The sequence below is a fragment of the Opisthocomus hoazin genome, chromosome 7, assembly GCF_030867145.1.
Source record: "Opisthocomus hoazin isolate bOpiHoa1 chromosome 7, bOpiHoa1.hap1, whole genome shotgun sequence".
In the NCBI taxonomy this organism is placed as follows: domain Eukaryota; kingdom Metazoa; phylum Chordata; class Aves; order Opisthocomiformes; family Opisthocomidae; genus Opisthocomus; species Opisthocomus hoazin.
Genome location: NC_134420.1, coordinates 47,424,699 through 47,447,627, shown reverse-complemented (window position 1 = coordinate 47,447,627; position 22,929 = coordinate 47,424,699). Strand labels below are relative to the sequence as shown.

Sequence of the window (22,929 nt, the reverse complement as noted above, 5' to 3'; positions counted from 1 at the left end):
GGCGGTTGGGCTGGCTCCGCCTCCCACTCAACCGGTGGCACGTTCCATTTCTCCCGCGGGGTAGCTCTTCCTCCCTCCGCCGCCGCTGCTCTCCTCGCCTCGCGTGAACAGAGCTCGGCGCCGTGTTCATTCGCGCCCCCCCCCCCCTTCGGGTTGGGTGGTAAGGCCCACGCGGCGCCGCGCCGGCCGGGGTTCCGCCCCAACCTCTCCCCCCTGCTGCCCCTCCCCGCCGCGCTGGGCGGTGGTAGGGCCCGCTCCGCCTCTCGTTCCCCCCTCTCCTCCCCCCCCGGCGGCGGCGCGGGTGGTGCGTCCCGGCAGCAGCCGCGTCCCGGCCGGCGCCCGCCCCCTCCGCCTTGTCATTGATGTTGTTGTTTTTGTCGCAGGAGCCGGAGGCGAGGCCGGGGCCGCCCGTGGCCGCCGCCGCCGCAGCAGCAGGGCTCGGGCCGGCGCCAGGCATGTCGGTCTGCGGGGAGGCGGTGGGCGCCGGCTCCCTGCCCAGCGAGCTGGTGGTCCACATCTTCTCCTTCCTGGCGGGCCCCGACCGGCTGCGGGCCTCAGCCGCCTGCTCGCACTGGCGGGAGTGCCTCTTCTACCCGGCCCTCTGGCCGCGCCTCCGCCTCAGCCTTCGCGTCTCGCCGGCCGAGCGCCCGCGCCTCGAGTTCCTCATGCGCAAGTGCGGCTGGTTCGTCCGTGAGCTCCGCGTACAGTTCGCCGCCGACAACTACCCCAGCGGCGGCGGCGCGGGGGGGGCGGCGGCGGCGGCGGGCGAAGGCGCCGCGGCGTCGGGGGGCGACGGGGAGGCGCCGCCGCTGTGCCCGCGCTGGCTCGACCTGCTGAGGACCTACCTGGAGCTGGTGCTCTGCGTCCTGAGCAGCCTCCGCAACAACAGGTACCGGGGCTGGGGGGGGAGGCAGGGCCGCGCCCGGCGGGAGCGTGAGGGGAGCCGCGCGGGGCCGGGGGCCGGCCGCGTCCGCCGGCGGGAGCGACGCCTGCAGACCGCCTCGGGGTTTTTTTATCGTTTCCCGTAGCTGGGCGGAGGGTGCGAGCGGCGGGCGGGCGGGCGGACATTAGCCGCGGCCGGGAAAACTTCTCCGTCCGTTCGGAGGAGCGGGGAAGGCAGCCCGGGTGGAGCGGGCGGGGGCTGGGAGTGGGGCTCTGGTGCCGAGCAAGGCGCCTGTCGCGCTTTGAAACACGGGCCTTCCTGCCAGCAGACTCGAGACCTCTGCTGCGGGGTGGAAAAACAATTAATCTCGTAAGAAATTAGTGGGGGGCGGGGGGGGTGGTAAAATGGCCGCACTGGTGTTTTTCTGGAGAGAGAGGGGTAAAATACTTTCGGCTTAACAGCCGTGAGGGGTTTTGCCGTTGAAAAGCTGAGCTTTTCGTGCCAGCTCTCGCGTTTCCGGCTGACCTGGGTTTCGGCTCGGTTTTACCTGGCAGGGGGTGGTAGTGTGTATTGGTTGACAGAACACCTCGGGCATAGGACTCTCTTGGCCGAATTGAATTTAAGTGATAGAAATCTTTTCCCGTGGCTTGGGCTTAAGATGTGTTGAGATCCTGATTTTTCACGCACTGACTTTGGCAGGTTAAGTACTTACTTTCCTCAGGTTGGGTTCTTTAAAATGAAAATACTTGCATTCTGTTTACAGTGTGGGTGTGATCGAGATAAATACCTTTAAAGAAAGATAATGCTCAGATATCCTAATAAATGTCCTCTAGTTAGCACCTAGGATGGGAAAGCGACGGTGTTATGGTTAGGTTATGATGTGTTTGGAAAGCTGCGCAGATTTTAGACTAGGAAATGGTTAATATTATTTCCCCTCTGTGTGTATATAGCTTCATCTATCAAGAAAAAAAAAAGAAGCTGCAAGTATTTCAGGATATCTGTAGGATGAATTAAACCTTGTGGATGGCCTTTGGAAAACCGCCTGCAACCGAATCTCGGTCTGATCACCGCCCCTCTTAGATTCTGGAGGGGTTAGAGAGTAGTTTGAGGCCTTCCTTGCTTCTTTATTTTGAATTGTAGCAAGAGAGCTTTAAATGTAATTCCTCGTTGGTTTGAGATGAATGCAAATGTGGCGTGTGAAGTCTTGCTTTCGGTTCCTCTGCTCTGTGGTGCCCAGCAGGTCCTTCCTGTGGTGCAGCTGCGATGGTCCCGGGTTACAGACCTTGCTTCTGAAAGCGGCTCCTTGGTCCCAGCTCGCCTTTATCTTAATTTGTTTCTTGCCCTGTGAATCCTCGGTGGACAAATCATGATCATCTGTCTTGATCGGTCTTCTCTTGCCTTTAAGGGAGCTTTCACCGAACTGCTGAATCTGTGGGAAATCCTGCTAATGTTGTAAGTGGAGAAAATGTTGAAGCGATGTTGGTGATTATCTGGTCTGAGAGAAATACCACTGCAGGGACTTGGAATTCTAAAATAAATAGTATCTGCAGGAGATGTTGCCTGGGGGTTTCGTTGGGAAAATTGAAACACCTTCTTTTATTTTTTCTTCTGTTTCACTAAAATATGAGGCTGTCGAAATCAAATGCATTTCAAGAAGGCTTTTGGTACACTTTTGAAAAAGATTCATTCTCCATGGCCTTATCTGATGCTTGATTTCTAAAGTTCTGTGTACAGATTCTGTATGCACGGTGTGGCTCAGGACTGCAGTAAAGTGCAGTGTAGAAGTAGTTGTTCCTCCAGTACCTGTTCTCTGGTAGATTAGTATAATTTCAGTGGTAGGACAGAGGTGAAAAGTTACCAAGTTTGATAGGATTTTGCATTACTGTACTTTCTTGCTGTCTTCGAGTCATTTGCATGCTGCTCTTTTGTTTTGAAATAAATAATGTGTGATTGGGGAACACAGGGTACCTGGTTATTACAGCAAGCTTTTTTTTTTAATGAGCATTTAATAAATAGGGGGGGCTTTTACCTTAAACACTCGACCTTTTATTCAGATTCACTTTCTGGATAGACTCCTTTTTTTCCCTTGAACAGACAAGGTTTTTAGTTTATTTTGATGTATTTTTTTTTTCTTGCAAGGTAACTGCTGATAACTGGTTAGTTTGCGTGTGGAACATTGGTTTTTAACTCTTTTAAGTAGAGTTTTGAGGTTGAAATGAGATAGGAAGGAGCATTAATGTATGCCGAATTGCTGCTTAGTTCTTACTGTGACCACATGTCTAAATCAGAGTTATTGTCACCTGCCTGATGCTGGGTTTGGTCTAAAGAATGACCGCAGTCCAGTCACTTTATTCTTCTGCTTCTGCTTATTCGTCTGTAACTGAAGGATAATTAATAATTCATTATTCTGTTTGCCATATGCCACTGGACATGGGGATAGCTACTGTAATTTCCAAAATGATGGGAACAGCAGCATTTTTAACTTCTCCAGTGGCTGAATCACTGTAAATGTGTTCCTTTTTTAATTCAGTTTAGAACAGGATGGTTCTTTCATAACTCCTGTCAGCCCTTATGATAGCTTTTTGGCAGACAAGTTCAAAGAACTTCCATCTTATACTGGGGAGGAAGAAATCTACTTTTGTGAAATGGTATGCTGTTTCTTAACTCTGTAATCTTGTTGTAGGGTTTTCCATCTATTATTAAACAATACAGTAACACACCCCCCCCTTCTTGCAGGAAAAAAAAAAGTACTTCAGATGGCTCTGGAATTCCCGGAGGTTTTACAATACCGCAGGACCTAAGAAAAGTAATGACTAAAAGTAATGCAATTTCTAGATGCTCTCTTGGGTAGAGGATAATGATGTGTGTTTTTGCTAATAGAAGCATTTTCTGTACAACATAAGATTGCCGATTTCTAAGCAAATCTGTGGGTTAAGTCTCTAGAAAAAAATTGCAGAGCAACCTTTGCTAATTCTGAGGGAATTACAGAAATAACTACTTGTCTGCAACTTGGTTTAAAAACAAGTGACAGTATTCTGATAAGTATTACTGCTGGTAGCCAGTTACCATCCAAAAAGGTGCGTTCTAGGTCTCTCTCATATTTGAGGTAGAGCTCAAGTCGCCATAGACTTTTATTTTGTGGGTGGCAGCGTATTACTCCCAAAATATTCTGTTAGCGCTGGGACCATGATGAGATCTAAAAATCTTTAATTTATTTAATTAAAAGGTGCCACAGTAACATTTATGGTGATCTGTAACTTTTCCATGAGCTTCTATGTTTCTCACAGCAAATGAAGCAAAATAACAAAGTATATTGTTTAAAAGGTTAAGGTTGATTTTTGTACTTCCTACTGAAAAAAAAAAAGGGGGTGTGGGAATGGGCATAATGTGCTGTAACAATATCAGTAGGGACAAGTTGTTTCTTAGTGGGTCTTAAGAGATCCTAATAATCTGCGCCTTCTCAAATCTTTCAAAACTAAATTTTGCCAGGCGGATGGGAGGGCAACAAACTTTGTGAGTCATTTCAGTGCATACAGCAGCTAATAAGCAACTGCTGATCATTCAATAGGAAATTTTGTTGTTCTTTTACATAAAAACTCTTAACTCCAAAGTAAGGTCTCTCCTCTAGCAGGAAATAGGGAGAGTATTGATACCTTCCCTCTGCAGTACATTAATTTGTGTGACTTGTTTGGTCTTTGCCGTGGAAACATAAATGCAGATTGTAGTGAAACTGCGGTATCTTGCTGAAGTACGGTATCTGTCCTGGAATTGCCGAAAATTGGTGAAGCACTCAAAACAGTAAACAGCATCTGTATTTGAGGTTTTGTATTGACTCTTCTGTTGGTCTGAGCAGGCAGCTGAAACGGACAAAAACCAGTATAATAGTACAGTATGTGCCTTACCACTTCGTTCATGTTGAATGTAAGCAAGGGTGTTTTGTTCTTTTTCCATTGGGCGTTGAAAAAGACTGACCAAAACTGAAGATGGAGCCTAGTGAGAAGCTTATTACCTTTAGTATGCTTTTCGAGCTAGTGGAAAGTAAATGGTTTAGAAATCCCCCCAAAACACGTGTTTTCCCCAGCTGTGTGTATGGGTAGTATATAGGATTGAGGTGTGTTTTAACAAAAGATGACAATTAACGTCTGAACTATTTTATTTAAGTAGCAATCACTTTACTAACTCTCTGAAATAAAGATGTGAGTTGAATCCCGTAGAGATTATGTGACACTGCAAATAGCAGCAAAGTTCTAAATACTGTGTTGAACTGTGGTCAGATTTGTTGATGGGTAAGAACTGTGCAGTGAATGGGAAACTAATTGGATGTTTTCGTTGCTTAATTTTTGAGGTGGAGAACTCTTCTGTGCGTCTCTGTAGCACATGAAGTGGCAGTCAAATAGGTGTAGTAAAAATATGTGGGATACTAGTAAATAGTGTTTCATGTGTCCGGTAGTGTGGTGGCTCTAAAATTAATATCTGCCTACAGTAGCATTCACTTAGGGGTATGAGTAGCACAAAACAAGACCTGTGTGTGATGTGAATATGCAGGTGATTCAAAATTGTTCTGAAGATTGCATTTTGCCCCTTAGCTTTCAGAGTTAAGGCACCGAGATCAGAAGATAAAAGCTTAATTATAGCATTGGCTGCAAACACTGCCTTTCACACCAGGTGGAGGTTTCTCCTGCTTTCCCTGTCATACCAGACAGTCTCTTACAGCTTTTGAGGAAGGAGGAACCTAAAATACTCTCGTTGGTGGTGCCAGTGTCTTCAGAGCTCACTGCCAAGTTTATTCTTCACTATGATCTGACATTGTCTTAGTCAGTTTTATAGAATATTGAGCACATGGTCAGAGCTTGGTTTATATTAATGTATCGTCAGTACAGTAGTCCTGTATTTAAAAGGCTAAACAGTAAATTGTTAGAATTTCTGACACAGTTGTAAAATCTAGGTAGTTTGCTCCTGTATTTGTCCAACTCTATATGAAGCTTGTGGATCTTGCTCTTAAGTTCTTGTTCACCTGTAGAAGAAAAGTAGCAGGTGAAGCAGAGTATAGATTTCAGGAAACTAGTGTACGGTTTTTGAATAGAGGAACTTCAAAACAGGTGAATTATGACTTATGGTAGGTACTAATTACAGACTGCAGTTCATACTACTTAAAAATGTAAAACTTGACTACTTGATATCTTTGGGGTTTTTTCCCCTCCTCTTGGTAGAATGGCAGCTCATACTGTGGAGGTAGTGAACTGGCACCAGAGCTTCTCCACACTTTGAGCGTTGTAATTGTGTTGCATTTTCCTCAAAGCTGATCTGAGATATTAGCATATTATTAGTAAGCCAGCAGAAATAAGGATTTATGTATTTCATTTAATTGTCAGCTACAGGTTAATTGGCATCTACCGTTTAAGGTGAATTCAACTCCTGTATCCATTTGTGATGAAACTGGAGTTTCTGCCATGCTAATTATCAAGTACAGACTAGTCCTTGCGTGTTAGGAGTAAATCTAATTTACAGCATGTATAAATAAAAAAAAATGTTGACCCGAAACTTAGTTAAAAAAATAAAAATCTTAAAAGTAAATGCCACACAGCTACTCTAAAACTGCAGTAATTTTCATATCTCTTCCTTGATCTTTTTTAGGAATAGAAAAGATGTGAGTCAGAGAAACAAACTATACTGGGGAAAGGAAAACTGACTGTCTAGCACACACAGTCATGTTCAGCATAAACTTGGAGATTCTTCTTTCACTTCTTTTTAGGTATCCCTTCGAAAAATTAAAATTATATATCATGGTGGACCACTAATCCTCTTCTGGTCACTGATGGGAAATACTCGAACAGCTTCCCCTACTTTGATATAGCAGAAATTAGACACTGATTAGGGTGTGGGAAGCTCTCACTTTTCCTGTCTGAGGTTTGTGTTGCTTGATTGAGGCAGGTTTGGGGTCACATTTGTGACCCAGCTGCAGTGTGTAAATGCTCAAACAGGGCGGTTTGTGGTTGTGTTCTACCTGGGCATTAAATGCAGTGTTAAATGTAAAACATCAGATACCTATTCCTTTTAAATCTGTGACTCTTAACACATGTTCCAAGGATCAAAAAGTGCATGAAAGCGCTGTTAAAAGTTTTCGCTATGGTGCTGGCCTGCTGAAAATCCTCCTGTGGTGACTGAAAACTGACATTTGCTTTTATGGCTGGATTCAGCAGTTTGTGTAGTCCTCTTCCCCTTTATACTTCAGTGGTTTGTGTAGTCCTCTTCCCTTTTATACTTCAGTCTCATTTTAGCTCCATACGTGCTTGTATTCCAGGACAGTAGGATGTTTCCCAGAACACGTTCCATGTAATAATGTGTTCTTATTGCCTGTGTTTGTCTTACCCAGAATGATTCCTTGCAGTGTTTTAGTTTTGTGCACAGATTCCGTTTTATTTTGTCGTTTCATAGGAACCTCCAGACGTTAAGTCTCTTTGGGGATATAAGCATTCTGCAGCAACATGGAAGTATATCAAATACATACCTTGGCAAGGTTGACCCTGATGGCAAGAAGATTAAGCAGTAAGTTATATTTGTTAATTATCCAATGCATTAAAATAATGAAAACAGCTAAAGGAACACAGATTTTCATGCCTGAAATACATGACTGAAAAGCTTTAAGTTTTATTAATAGGATGAGGATCTAAATTTTTAAATTGAATTGATTTGTATTCTTGCTATTTACGTGAAGTAGTCTGGTTTTGTGGCTTTTTTTTTTTCCATTCTCAGCAGGGTGAGAATCCTGTCTTTCCTCTTTTCATTGTGTTCTAGAAAAAATGTTATGTTAATAGCACAAAAGAGGAGGAGGGATGGGGGGTTGTTACCAGCACCTCAACTATTTCTGTACATGAGAAAATTAGAAAAAGAAGTAATCTATTGTATTTCACAAGAATTGAGGGCATGTAGCAAGTAAACTTGAAAGAGAACATAAACACAAGCAGCTTGTTTCAAGTTGTGTCTCAAAACTGGGTTATGTATTTTCAGAATTCTTGGAAGATCATAGCTCACAATGTGCTTTTTAGTTCAGAGGTGTGTTTTAGCTTGCCATCATTACATTACAGTACAGTCCTTGAATGCTTATGATCAGAATTGCTAGTTCGTCTTTGGAGAAGGTTAAATACAATGTAAAAAAGCTACTGACTTCTGGAATGAAGTACCACAGAGGGAGTTTTGCTAAGTTAACTATTTTAGCAGTTCTGCTAACACTTTCCATGTAGATAAAACCTGAACACCATCATTTTAATTTGTGTCAGTTTAAACATCTTTCTCCCAGCAGTTTGGGAGTGGAATAAGCACAGCCACTCTAGATCTTTACCATTATTTTTTAGAGTGATTTTAGAACTACTGTAGGTGTATTATCAGATCAATGTATGTATGTGAACACAACCATCGACCTAAATGTTTGGTCCTGACTTAAATTTGCAGAACAGTGCAAATACAGATGCGTGTCACATACCGTGTCTTTGTCATCCATTATGCTTAGAATACAGAACTTAGAGCAGTTTGGGATTCTGTTTAACATATGTACTGCAGTGCTGTGTGCAGGTGAAAGGCTGATTTGGTAAAAGCTCATTTTTTTATAACCTTTGTTGTGAAAACATAAATATATAATCAAATCTTTGCCACGGGGCTTGAAGAGAGCCATCTAAGCAGATGTTTACTCAGCTGAGTGCATGGTTATGCATTTCTTCAAACAAATAACAAAAATAATTATGCACATTTCAGAGCCATAAACTATTCAAAACTCATTATCTATTTTGAAGTTAGTCTTTTGCATAAGTGTTGACCTTTGCACATTTTGGTATGAGCAAATAAATGCTACCTCTTTTTATTTGGTTGGTTTTGGTGGGGGTTTTTTGCTGGAATAAAACAATGTATTTGGGACCTGTTAGTCCTTTTCTGAATGAAAAGTAAGTTGGCAGTGCTTTATTTAGTGTTCTCATCAGCACTAGCAGCAGATTTAATTCGGAAAGTAAATCTTTATGGCCCCTTAGTCTTGTCTTTTGCTTTTGGGGTTTGCATCAGTTAAATTAGAAAACACAGATACTGAAAACTAACACTGAAACACATTGAGCAACCTTTGGAGACAGCATTATTGGTAGTTGAGGATTTTTGGAACCCATGTGGTGATAAACCTTACTAGCTGTTTCAGGAACTCCCTGCAATTAAAGCAGCCGGGGAAGAAAATGTGACTTAAGTTTGTGTCATTAAGCTGGGTGTAACAGACCATGGGTGAAATTTCAGCTAGCACAGAACTATTATGATGCTCCCCCAGGTTAAGACTAAGGATTGTTCTGAGGGAGAGGAGACTTTGGACTGTGTTTTAAAAATGCACTCTGGCAGTGATCAGCATGGGTTTGTAATGCTTGTTCTTTTTCCTTGTAGCATATGTGTCCCTGGTTAGTTGCTAAAATTCTCTTTGCAACTTAGTTCATTACTGTTGGGAAGCTCAGTGTAAACAATACATTTGTCTTGAGTTAAACAAAGGATGTTTGTTTAAAATTTTGGCTTTCTGAAATCTGCTTCCCATGATTGGTCCGTGTGGTTCAGATAGTTTGATTTCCAAAAGAACGAGTTTAGCCTGTGTTACTAAACAAAACATTTTGATTGATAGTCTTTAGTTGGACAAATGGACTCCACGTGGACCTTACTAATATGTTTGTTTCCTGTCCAAGGCCATTGATGTGCTTCACTACTGGTCAGGACTCTTTTAGGCTTAAACAGTAACTCAGCCTGTCTACTCAGGTTTTGGTCTGTCCTCTAGCTGAAAGTGCCATTTGGGACATTAATTGTGAAAGTAATTTATTTTGAGTTTTTTATTTTTTAAGGAGTTTGCTTCTGTATTGATCATTTGTAGGTTTCAGGTTGATGGTGAATATCCCATAATTGCTGCTTACAAGGAGCAAAGGGGACTCATTAAGTACATTTGTTGAGGCATCCACTAGGTTGCTTTCTTGCATGCGCTGAGTTCTGCTTGTATTTTGTGTTGTACTTACTAAACAATGCTTAAACTTCAGCTTTATAAGCGAGCTTTAATATAACCATGTGTCAGTTAGAATAAATGTTGTACTACATACTAGGCAGCTGAAGTAAAAATGTGATAATAAAGTAGGTGTGAATTCCCAAGAATTCACTAAATGTGTTGAAATTTCTAGAACACAGTTCGAACTATTTTTGCAAACTCCAGTTAGATGCAGTCTTTTTATGAAAAATAGATGTGTATAAGAAATTTCAGGGAAGGAAAAACCCCTGTTAGGGTGTTTGAAAAATGTGTTTGAAATACGTTAAAACCAATGGCATGTGGTTTACATTGTGCTTCCTATCTGGTCTTATGTAAAACAGATATTAAAAACAATCCACAAGTGATTACTGTTAAATACTCTATTGACATGTTTGATCTCTTTTGATTAAATTGTCATAGAACTGGGGGAAGGTGGTTGGAAAATTTTCTTAGGACCTAGGGGTTGGTAGACTATCAGCACAAATCTAAATACCTGTGTAAATACTTGGGTGCTTGCACTAAGTAGTTGATGTGTAGATAGCATTAAATCAGTATCTCTCTTTTAAAAAGTTTAGTGCAATCCCCACAGGGGAGAAAACCCACCCTAGAGCTGCAGAGTTCTGTATTGTATTTCTTTTCATTAAGTTGTGTGAGCACTAGAACAGTACTCTTCTATGCTTAAGATGTTGAAGTTGTATCAGAAGCACAGTTAAACCATATTTTTAGTGCAGTGAGGTATATAGATGGTAGTATTCTAATGAACATCTCAAAATTGATTTGTCATCTTTTCAATTGTTCTGTAAAATATTACAAACACTATTAAGACTGGCTAGTTGGACTATTACAAAATTAATTCTACCATTGCTGCAACCGTTACAGCACCTGTCATAGATGTGTGTGGTGAGAGGGGGGAGGGAAGTCTTAGTTCATTGAAAGAAATTAGAGAGGTTCGTGTGGTAGAACCTTTTTCTTTGGGGCATTGTCAGAGAATCTGCCTTCAGTTTAAGCATTGGCAGGAATAATTCTGAAATAGACATTGCCAGGATCAAACAGGGCTCATCTGAACTGTAAAATAATTTAGGAATAAAATAGCAAAACTACACTATCTGTGACTGTTGACCTGTTGTTTAAAATTGTGTTTAATTTGTGTCGCAGTTGCCAGTCCTCAGTTTAAAAATAAAAAAAAAAGTTGAGAGATCTGGAAGAACTGAAGTCTTTAAACCTGGTGACTATACTAGGCAAAACCTTGGGAATTCTTCTGAGGTGTACAATAGATAAATACGATAACCACACCAACTTTTCCACCTTACAAAGAGAAGTCAGGCGTTGCAAACCCAGTACGTTCTTGGCTGGAGGAAGAAAGCACAGGCAGGCAAGGGAGAGGATGAATAAGGATTTACAGAGGGAGAGGATGAGTAAGGACTGATCTTTTAACTTTCTTACAACAGAAGTATTATGGGGCATCAAAGGTAGTAGGTGACAGGTTCACAGCAAGCAAGAAGAGGGGGGGAGTCGCACTGCGGAGTTCTCTATTATTGGATCTCACAGCTGCTAAAAGCTTACATGGCTCAAAGAGGAGCCTGGATAAATTTGTAGAAGTGAGGTCCTTGAGGGTTACTAAATAGAGAAAGCCACCTCTACCTCAGGAGGTCTGAGTTACAAATTTTTAGAAACTAAGGAGGTATTTGAGAAATATCTCTACGTGCTTTCCTTGTTCTCTTGCACTTCTTAAGGCATTAGTGTTTCTTGGCTGTCAGTCAGGATACTGGGCTAAATAAGCCTTTAATTTTGTCTGGACGTTACCTCAATAAAAGTATGTGGTTCAGAATAATAACTTTGTAACATTGTTTTGATTAGGTGTATAAAGTATACAGATAGTCATAACAATAAAGGAAAAAGTGTTCTGTGCAAAATGTTACCTGGTTTGAGGCACAAAGGTTTCTGCTGATTTGATATTGGAGGTGTTTAGATCTTTCTTCTTGACGTTTCATGGAACTGTCATAGCCTGGCTCAGCTGCTTCCCTTAAATGCCAGTCTTTCCTTCTGGGTGACCAGGGTTTGAGATCAAACTCTCATCTACATGTGTGTCCCAGAATGTATATGCTTAAAGAACACTTGTCATTTGGGCAGGAGGACTCTTTGGGCCTTAGCAGCTGTGGGTTGAAGGCTGGAAAAATATTTGGAGAAAGTTTGTAGAGTTTGACTGTACTATTTGAATTTGGTATTCAAAATCTTGTCTTAAAATACTTTTGTTGCCTTTCTGAATTTAATATCTGACTTAAAGAACATACCTTCATTTAGAAAAAAGAAGGGGGTAGGAGAGGTGGGATGCATCAGAATAACTGCATAATAATCATGCAGCGTAATAAATGGCACGAGGATTCTGGCAGTGTCAGAGTCATCTGACACTGATAATCTGAGATGGAAATGTTACCAGGTCCAAGTTGTTTTGGTAAAAATTGAACCTGTTGACACTTGAAAATCCGATTAGCTGTACATGGAGAATTTTTTAAAGGATCTTCTCGCACGTTTGTTCTTTACCCTTTAATGAGCAAAGTCAAGCAAGTAGTTTCAGATCATTCTAACTTATGCTCGAAGTCAAGTTTCTGCAACCTTTCATTGAAAATTATGGTTTTTTTCCCATATCGAATTTACAGTGTGGAGAGGTTAGCAAATATGAAAAGCTGTTTTTAAAAGCAGGAACTGTGTTTTAAAAGCATTACAGGTTTTCTTATTTGCATAACCTTAAAATGTATGTGGGAGGGTGTTAAATACTTGCTGAGAAATACACGAAACGAAGGTTCTTAGTGTGCCATAGTGTTTTTGAAAGACAAAGTACGTAATTTTTCTCAAGATAGTTTACAATTTTAACCTTTTAAGTGCAGTGAAGGTTAAATTGTTGTGGGAGGTCTGCAGAATCGGATTCTAACATTGGTGATTCACAGGAATCATTATAATAGCACCTTCCTGCAGAATAAGGCCATAAATGAAAGAAGAAGAATAATTCTTGAATTAAAAAATAGAATGGCATGTAATCGGTAAGACCAAACCATGTTTAATAGGATCATCGTCTGTTTTGTTTACTTGCAGGATACAACAGCTGTTTGAAGAGATATTAGGCAATAGCAGGCAATTGAAATGGCTGTCTTGTGGGTTTATGCTGCAAATAGTAACTCCCACATCATTGTCCTCCTTATCAAACCCCATAGCCAACACCATGGAACATCTGAGCTTATTGGACAACCACATCCCTGGTAATGCCACTCTTATCACTGCGGTTGAATTGGAGCGCTTTGTGAATCTGCGTTCGCTAGCTTTGGATTTCTGTGATTTCACAGCTGAAATGGCAAGAGTCCTGGCTGACAGCAACCATGTGCCTTTGCATCGACTGTCTCTCCTGGTCCACCGTGTTTCCATAATGCACAAGTCATTGGACAGTATGCCAGAAGATGAGAATTGGAAGGCGCTGACTCGCAACAGCGCTAATCTTCGGGTCTATATAATGGCCTTTGATGTCAAGAGTGATGATATGTTAAGGATTCTTAAGCCCAGTATCCCCCTAGAGAGGATTCACTTCGACAGCTACATCACTTATGTTTCAGGAGCTGTTGTTGACCTCATATCCAGGCAGTATGACAAGTTCCTCACTCATTTTATACTAATGAATGATGTGATAGATATGTCTGGCTTCCCAGATCTGAGCGACAACCGGAATGAAGATCCACTTGTCTTGTTAGCCTGGAGGTGCACCAGACTCTCTCTCCTGGCTGTTCATGGTAGGTAATGCATTGCACGGGCATAGTATGTGTCTTTGAAATACTTGCAAGGCTTCAGCCTTTCTAATCCTGATGCATTTTAGTAGAGTGGTGTTCAAAAGTCTGCTGCACAGTTGCTGTACATACTGCTGTACCTTCTACTGGTATTCTCGTGTTTGAAAATTTGAAGGTGTTTATTGTGTATGAGTTCTAAACATAGTTGTAGCTTACTAACTCCTATTGAGAAGTCATGTAGGATTTTATTAGACTGCTCACAGAAATGAAGATAACTAAGAATTGAGCATTCCAGGAGGCTTATCCTGAAAGTAGTCTGCGCTGTGCAGGTTCCACAGAGTGGCTGGTTATGTGGACACGAACACTGAAAATGTTCGCTGCTTTCCCGTGAGCTCATATGCTGGCAAGATGAGGTGATTGTGCTGCCTATTTGTAGATAACATGGGTTATATGCCCCAAGGCTGAGGGGAGGAAGTCTGTTACCAGTTTGGTAAGACTTTGCCAGCAGATGAAGGCTGAAAAATACCATGTGGAGGAGGTTGCCTTGCTGGGTGCATTGGTTTAATCAGTAACACCGGAGCTAGGTTCAGCCCACCTATTTATTTTCCGTATAATTGCAAATAAAAAAAGTATGCATTTGTATTCAGCTCCATCATCGGTACAGTACTTGCTAGAAGTTGCAGTTGTTTGGCAAATTTTAAGACACCTGAAACTCAAGTAATGCAGAATAGTTCTTTTTGTTTCTGCTGGAATCAGCTTACCAAGACGAAATTTTCCAATGCATGAAGGAGTTAAGTGATGACTTTGTATTGTGTTGCATAAGAATGAATGCCCATTTCCTGAGACTGCTTGTGGGAGTAAATCTCCAGTCTTTCAGCACAAACCGGAGAGACCTTCAGCAGTGAAGGCTGTACGTTCAGTTTTCCATTGGCTGAAGTCAGAAGGTCTTGCTGTGTTTGCTAGAAAATGTTTTTCCAGTGTCTTCTACTGAAAAGTCATGCAGGAAGTGGGGGTAGGGATCAATTCGGCTGTCTCTCCTGTATAGTTTCCAGATTTTGGATACTGGCACATGACCTTGCTACTCTAAATGTGGATTTTAGTGTTTCTTTTAACATTTGGATACAAGTTTGAGGACCTTTTAAAAAAAAAAATTATGTGGTACCTTAAATCATCCTCCTCCTGCAGCAAGGTCCTCTGATATATTATCTAAACTTAAAAAGATGGTAAAATATTGGAACATAAGCTAGCATAAGTATCCTTTAATATCGGCGCGTGTCTATTCAGTGGAAGGCATTACTCTCTGCAGAGCATTGGAAAAGCAAATGCCTTCTACAGTTCTGTCTAGCAAACGGCTGTTAATGCATCTTCTGTAAACCTGGGCGGAGAATGGCAAAATACCATCCTTGCTCTGATGTTGGGATTCAGATTATTTTCTCCCCGCCTTGCAGCAGAAGCTAGCTAAGTTGCTTATAAATGCCTCCTGATCTTTTTTAAGCTGTCAGTATGAGACCTTTTTTAAGCTGTCGGTATATCGTGAGACCCCACCTGGAGTACTGTGTCCAGCTCTGGAGCCCTCAACATAAGAAGGACATGGATGTGTTGGAGCGGGTCCAGAGGAGGGCCACGAAGATGATCAGAGGGCTGGAGTCCCTCTGCTATGAGGACAGGCTGAGGGAGTTGGGGCTGTTCAGCCTGGAGAAGAGCAGGCTCCGGACTGACCTTATAGCAGCCTTCCAGTACCTGAAGGGGCCTACAGGAAGGATGGAGAGGGACTTTTCACGAGGGTGTGTAGTGATAGGACAAGGGTGAACGGCTTTAAACTAAATGAGGGCAGTTTTAGATTAGATATAAGGAAGAAATTCTTCACCGTGAGGGTGGTGAGGCACTGGAACAGGTTGCCCAGAGAAGCTGTGGCTGCCCCCTGCCTGGCAGTGTTCAGTGCCAGGTTGGATGGCACTCTGGGCAGCCTGGTCTAGTGGAAGGTGTCCCTGCTCTTGGGAGGGGGGTTGGAACCAGATCATCTTTAAGGTCCCTTCCAACCCTTACCATTCTATGATTCTGTGACTTCTCTGGTACTATAGCATAAGCATCTTTCCTCTAGAGTAGCAGCCGTGAGAAGAACATGACTAGGAAGGAAGATCTTGAACACTGTGATGCTTCAGTACAGCATCTTAGCCTCACACTTGTGTCTTCTGAGGTTTACCAAATAATAGCTTCTGGCTTCACTTGTCATACTCTGCATGATACTATCGAGCTTCCTTCAGGAAAAAAATGCTGGTTTTGTTCAAGGTGCCATAGTTCGCTTTATATGTAAGTGCTTAGGTTTCTTCTCCGGTCTCCTGAAATGGTTACTCTTCAGTTTCCAGTACTTTTCAGGTTCGTGTTTGTTTGTTTCCCCTCTTTTGCTATTGGTTTGCTCTGAAAAAGGCTTTGATTTACATATAGTTGTGGCTGCCACTTGTCACTGTCCAAAAGAGGAGGGTGAAAACATATATCCCAAGGACACTTTTCCTTGGGTTCCTCAAGATTCTCTTCTGTCTTTTGTGGGAAGTCGTATCATCTTTCCACCAAGGTCGCATTTTCAGGAGCGGAGGAGAGCTGATGGAAGGATATTAATTATGTTCTTGCAGAATGAAGGAGGGTTGTGAAGAGTGTGTGGCCGTTTGGGATGGGGACAATAAGGGTAGTCAGCGTGGTATGATCTGGCACTATGAATAAAAAGCACAGCCAATCTGTGGGGGCTGAAACCTCCCCGCCTGCCTGTAAGAGAAGGACACTTCATGTGGATTTTCAAGACTTGTGTTGTAAGCATACTGTGTTACCTATGAGATTCTCAGTTCTATTCTGTCCATGAGCAAAACTGAAGTTGAAGTTTTTACTAGTGAGGAAAAAAAAATTCTGGTGCTGCCCATGGTGAATTTGCTGTTCAGTGAAGGTTGTGGTGAAGTGATCATTCCCTGTTACCACTGAATACTTCAGCTGGGCAGAGGCTTTTTGGCTGCTGGAAGGTTACGGAGAAACTTCAGGCGAAAATTTTGAAAGGAGAGTTAATTTAAAATGAGATTTAAGTTGAGAATAAGATGGTTGTTCCAGAGCATAGAGGGTCTGATGGTGAAAAGTTACAGCAACAGCCACATACCTGAACCACAAGGATGGTACAGGGGACTTAACCACAGTTGTTGTTCACTTTATTCTTGCACTTTCTGTCAAGGATTTCTTCAGTAAGTTCCTTTATGATCAAGGTATCTGGAAGGTGTTGTGAGCTCCTTCGAATCCTGATAGGGGAACGTCGTTGTACAGGTGAAATTTTCCATTGGGTTTAATGTCCTGCAGCCTTATTGACGGCTTCATCTTCTGTGGACAGCAGATGGAAATTGTGGGAATTCATGCATGAGCCATACAGATGTGTGCAGGCTTCTGTGTTGAAATCCTACCCTGAGCAACGTATTTACAGCAATCCTTAGAGACAAATAGTAGGAGAAAGTGAAAGAAAACTGAACAAAAAATTTTCCTTTCGTGCTTACTTTGACAGCAGTTTTCTTCATTCTTTAACTAGCTGTCTCATTTTGATACATTATGGTGTAGGGCATGTTGACTGCATTGCTGAAGACCAAACCACAGTTAGTTTTTATTTCTCAGCAGCTTAACTTTCCCAGTTCAAATACTGTGCAGCCTGCAGCTTTGCTTGGAATCGAAGCGGGCATCTCGCCCTGGGAGGCTTAGCACCTGGGAGAATGATGACAGAGGCAGAAACGAGCCTCTCCTTTTGCAGTGGAAGGGCTGACCTGCCAGAGCTCCCGAAAAGGGAAGGGCCCAGCTCCTCTGTGGCTTGGTCTGAATAACGAGGAGCTGAGCATTTGCTTTAGCGATGGTACAGAAAGTGAACAGGTAACTGGGGAGCAGGTGTTTTTAAAGATGGATGCCAATATACGCTAATGGGAAAAGAGAGAAGCTTTGTAATTAAGTTTAATCTCAGATAGAATGACAAGATAATATGTAGATTTTATTTTTTTTTTTTAATACTGGTGTGACCTGTTTCCTGAAGAAATTGGCTTCTGGTTTGTGCTGGGTTTTTGTATTTGGTTGGTTTGGGTGGGGGAGTTTTTTTTGGTTTTTTTTTGTTTGGTCTGGTTTGTTGTGTATTTTTTTTTAGTCCACCTCTAATGCAACAATAGCAAACATCAGATTTTTTTTTTTTTAGCTCAAGCACAGTTTTAAAACAGTCCTTTTATGCATTCATTATAAATAATTGATTACTCGCTTTTTTCGTTTTATTTATGCTACAAAGGGAGATCAAGGGAGGTTTGAAATTGTAGATATAACTTAATTTGGAGTAAAGAAGTCCACTTTTCTACAAATAGTGAAGAAATTAGATCTAGAAAAGCTTGGTCAAACTACCTGAAATACTTTTAATACTTCCTTATAGAGACTATAAAATGGGGCTTTACCACTTGCAACTGAAAAAAAAAATATACTGTAGGGAGATTCTGCCAGATGGAAGATGACAAAATAGATTGGGAAGGATGTTAAGATGGTCTGGTATTAAGTAATTTAGTAAAAAAAATGCCTCGTAGTGAAATGACAGAGCAACTTTCTCTTTTCTTCCCCCCCCCCCCCCCCCAGGTTACACAGTTTGGGCTCATAACCTTATAGCAATCGCTCGTCTGCGTGGCTCTGACCTGAAAGTTCTGGAAGTCACAGAAGAAAGCATTGATTTCGACCAAGGGGAACTGGCTGATCAGGATGTGGATCCAGTACACAATCTCATTGAGCAAGTCTCTCTCGGGTTGGGTCGGCCTTGGCACGCAGTCATGGACATAGAGCTGCTCAGCGTCTTCACCGAGCCAACCCGTCACTTCTACAGAGAGATGCAAAGCTTCAGTGAAGGCATTTAGCTCCTTATTTACAATTCCTGTGGTTACATATGCAAGTAGGGTCCTATTATGTTTTTTCAGTAGTGTGAGTTAACCCCTTTTGTGCTGTGTTTAATCAGTATTAGCTATATAGAATTATATATGTGTATTCTACTTCTTGATCAAAGAACGTAGTCGGGTATTGGTTTAGAAGCTGAAAGTGGCAGTGTTCAGGGTTTTCACGGTTAATGGACTTGTCTACCGAACCTTAGCGAGATACAGAAAAAAGGCTGGCTGAGGCTGCCGGCTAACTTTACTTTTATTGAGTGACTGCATTCTGAATGATTTTACTATGATATCGGAGTTCTGTGCTCAGGAGCCAACTCTTTTTAATACCCATATCCATAGCCCAGTGGATTTCTGTGCTGTAATCGTGTGCTTCATCTGGTAGCATGCGACTTAATAGGCCTAAAGGAAGAGAAGTCTGCCCAGGGCTGCTCGTTGCAATCTTCTCGCCTTGCTTTATTTCACGTGCAGATTGTGCAGCATGAGCCAGCTGCCATTCTCTGCTTGTCTCAGCCGTTCAGCAGCGGTGTGACACACTAGCTTTTCAGGTACCTGCACTTCCAAACTCGCTCCCTAAGCTGTAGGCTTTCGGGTTCTCTGCTTTTTGATTCCTCCTTGTTTATTCTCATGTTCTGTCATCTTCCTTAAAAGTTAGCTTTGGGCCAAAGTTTAAAAGAAAAAACCAAGAATGCGCACTCCGATGAGGTAAAAACGTAACAGCGAAGACTTCAGTGCAGAGGTACAGACCTGCAAACAAACGTTAGTCGTGAAATCCCTAGCAACCAAGTCACTGGATTTTCTCTGTCAGCGCCTGTGTCAGCTGCCAAAGAATAGACTAAAAACGAAGAAGTGCCCACATGCTGGCAGGGGCAGGCCAACTTCTGGCCAGCCAGATACTGCTAGATTGTAATATATAAGGTCGAATTTCGACCTGTGGTACACAGCTGTGCTGTGGCTCAGTCAGCAACCTCAGAACTCTTAACAAACATGCACCTGTTTCACTGTGAATAGTGAATGTAAAGGAAGGGAAGGAAACAAATACAAAGCTTGTTCTATCACAGGTATGAGCTGCTACGATGCATGAAGAACATTCCATGAAGTATGTTTTAAAATCTTGTTATATCTGAGAGGCTTTAAAAGCCGATTTAACTGTTTCAGGGCAACCGCGGTACAGACGTGGTCTCTGTGAGACTTCCACCTGACCCCAGTTTTAAGTGGTACGAATGTTGTGCATTTAATGTTTAAAGGACAGTCTGCAATAATAAAGTAAGTGGCCAACGTGGGTGCCCAGCAGTGCTGAGACCTGGCTGCTATATTGTAAGCTTTGGAAAACACAATTTATGCAACAGATGTCCAGATATGATTCTATTTATGGAAAAAGTTTATATGTGTTTTACAAATGGTTTTACCATCTTATATTAAAATGACCTTTTGACAGGTGTGCGCTGTTTTGTCTCCAGTGAGCACATACCATGCGGATTTTATATGTACATCAGTAGAGTGAATCCACTGGCACAGTGTGTGTATATGCCAGATGTGGTGAGATTTTATCTTATAAATGTGATCAGATAAAAAAAAACTCCTGACAGAAAATGTAAGGAAACCAGCTGAATGTTTGAATTGATGACTGATGTTGTATGGTTTATGTTAAATGTATATTCTTTTAATCAACGAATAAAGCATTAAAAATTGATTGCTGTATAAAATATTTTATTGTATCAGCATGGAGATTTTCAGAATTAAACCGCAACATCGTTCATAAGCTGTGTGTAACTGGTAGCTCCCATTGTGTTTAGGTTGACAAGAGTCTAAAGTCGTACAGTAATTCTTTTTTCAATTTGGCTGAATTTTGTCAACATTGGGGGGGGAGGGGGGAAGGATGCTTTGCTAAAGATGAGCCTATCAGACCAGTTAGCACAAAAAAGTATATCGTGATATGACTTACTAGACTGATACAGTAAACTGTGGACTGTAGAATATAGAAGACTACTTTCGAGAAATTCCTGCGTCCATTGCAATTGCTTAAATCAAAACCTAATGTGCTCAAGAAAAATGTGTAGTACTTCTTTGGTGTCCCACTATTAAATAGATTATGAATACCTGCAATGCTTCAGTTTGACGTTTTATCCATACTCAAGAGTACGTAGCTGTGCATTCGGAATGGAAACCACTGGTGTCCGGTGCGCTATCGAAGAGTGGCCGTGGCCGGCAGTGGCTGACTGTGCTGCCAGCGTCGTCAGAGTGGCTGTTCAGTGTGTGCGTGCCCCGCACGGACTGAACTGCAGCTTCTGAACTTCGTTCTGTGATCGCCCAAATCGCTGCCGAGCATGAGCATTGCATTGCTTGTGGTTTAAGTGGATTCGGTAAGCACGGTCATTTACCAACTTACTGAAGGGATGCTGCGGGTGATGAGGTAAATGCAGTTGCAGCTTTTCATGTTCCAGTAAAGTGAAATAACGGGACTCGATCTCCATGCCTTCAGGGCCGAGCCTCAGCAGGGCGGTTTATGTAGCAGCTAAGCCTGATAGGCGTTGTTCAGCATCATCTGGGCCTTAAGTTCAGTCATAAAGTGGTTGAGATTTCTGGCTTTTTCGGTGCAAATTCCTGAAGCAAATGCCGCATCCTCTAGTTTAAACGGAGTTGCAGGATGTTCATTTTATCGCTGCAGACTACGGTGTTTCTATGGATAGCCATCTTACTTAACGCAGCCGGGAAGTAGCTTGTTTACCTCACTGTTACATCAGCGTGTTCCTCTTTTCAGTCAAACCTATTTTCTGCTTTGTTTTTAATTAACTTGAGAGGTGAGATAAGGAGCGGGAGAGACGGCCACTTGACCGTGGTGGAGAGATGTGCAGCCCTTTTGCTTACCGCATTTGTAGCTGCCGTGCTTGAAGTGGGCTGTGGCCATGGCTCTGCCTTGTAGGTGCCCCAGGGCTGATGCTTCCCACGCAGTCTGGAGTCTGATCCGTGGTGTGGCTGGTGTTCCACGTACGGAGTCAGCACGCTTAGTACGTACAGATGCGTGTAACCTTTCTGACTTTACAACTGCAGGGAGTGCAGCGAGGCACGAGGGCGTGGTGAAGCCCGTATCTTGAGCAGTGTTGGAGGAACACACCTCTGGTTGTTGTCTTAGAAATAAGTTGGGTTTGATGTTTGTTTGTATTTTTAGCAATCTTCAGAGTTAGTGACACCAGACTGAAGGGATTCAAGCTGAAGCCCTCTGAAGCCAAGCACTGGGAAACTAAGACGGTCCTGATGTGGGAATTGCGCTTTTATCGGAGTGGGGCCTTGCAGACTGCGTCAATTACTCTGAGTGTGTGTAATCCCAAATGGATTTTAATTGTTTGTTTGTTTGTTTCTCTGTGTTTTCCTAAAGAGACAGCGATGTCTTTAGTCTTGCTGCATCCTAGATTTAGCAGCAGGAACTTGGAACACAAGCCCTCAGTTGTTGAAACTAAATTGCTTTTTCTTTTGGGGAAGAATCGGGACTTCCCTGCATACACGCTGGGGTGACCCTTCTCGGTTAAACCTCTCTAAATCTGTCCGTTGGGCTACCACACCCTCCCTCCTGCTGCAGAAATCTGAGCTTGTTTTTAAATTGCTTGTCTGCAAATAAAATTTGGGCTATTACTGGGGGGGAAGTCTGATATTAGCCCATTCTTTCTGCGTGATGAGCTAATCTGTGCTTGTCCTATGTCACCTTAGTCCAGCTAACTTGTGTTTTGCCTGCAGCCTTCGGTATCATTGTGGGCCTGGAGTAGATTGGTTTGGTGGAGGAAGAATGGATTTTTGTGGGCAGTTAAGTTACAAGCTAGAACAAATATTTAACCCACACAGAGAAAATACTGTAATTGTTCAGAAAATAGTTACTTTATAAGTAGGTTGCAACCCTTGAGGTGAGCTGGAAGAAAAAGAGGGTTCATACCAGTGGCAGTATTATCACACCGAGGCCACTGGTGCTATTCAGGGCCCTCGGACTACAGGGGCAGGTTGATAGTTGGCAGTTCTGGTTGTCCTGGGACTGATACCAAGGGCAAAGGTAGACCTGAATAGTTTATTTTAGAACCTGGTGAAGTCTTTCAGGCAAACTTAGAGCCTTTAGAAAGCAACTAATTGGCTGAAAATGCTGCAACAGTTGAATTAAGCTAAATAGCAGTTTTAATGTGGATTGCTTTAAAATGTCTGTTGTCAGAATTTGTTGGTGAATAGCTCAAGGCTTATCTAAATGCCTTTGAGGATGACGCTGGAAATAAATAGAAAGGAAAATACAGAAAATGAAGGAATGAGCCATGGATGAGTTCTGGAGCTGAAATAAGCCTGAGTGGGAATAAT

At 42.4% G+C, this 22,929-nt stretch overlaps 1 protein-coding gene across 1 annotated transcript; it reads left to right on the top strand.

The window, feature by feature from the left end:
- The first annotated feature begins 302 nt into the window (after positions 1–302).
- Positions 303–20,703, top strand: FBXO33 (F-box protein 33). Its single transcript, XM_075425511.1, has 4 exons — positions 303–889; positions 7,319–7,429; positions 12,999–13,684; positions 18,302–20,703. Exons 1-4 carry the CDS (start codon positions 363–365, stop codon positions 18,571–18,573), a joined length of 1,596 nt encoding a protein of 531 aa, XP_075281626.1. The 5' UTR covers positions 303–362; the 3' UTR covers positions 18,574–20,703.
- The last annotated feature ends 2,226 nt before the right edge of the window (positions 20,704–22,929 follow it).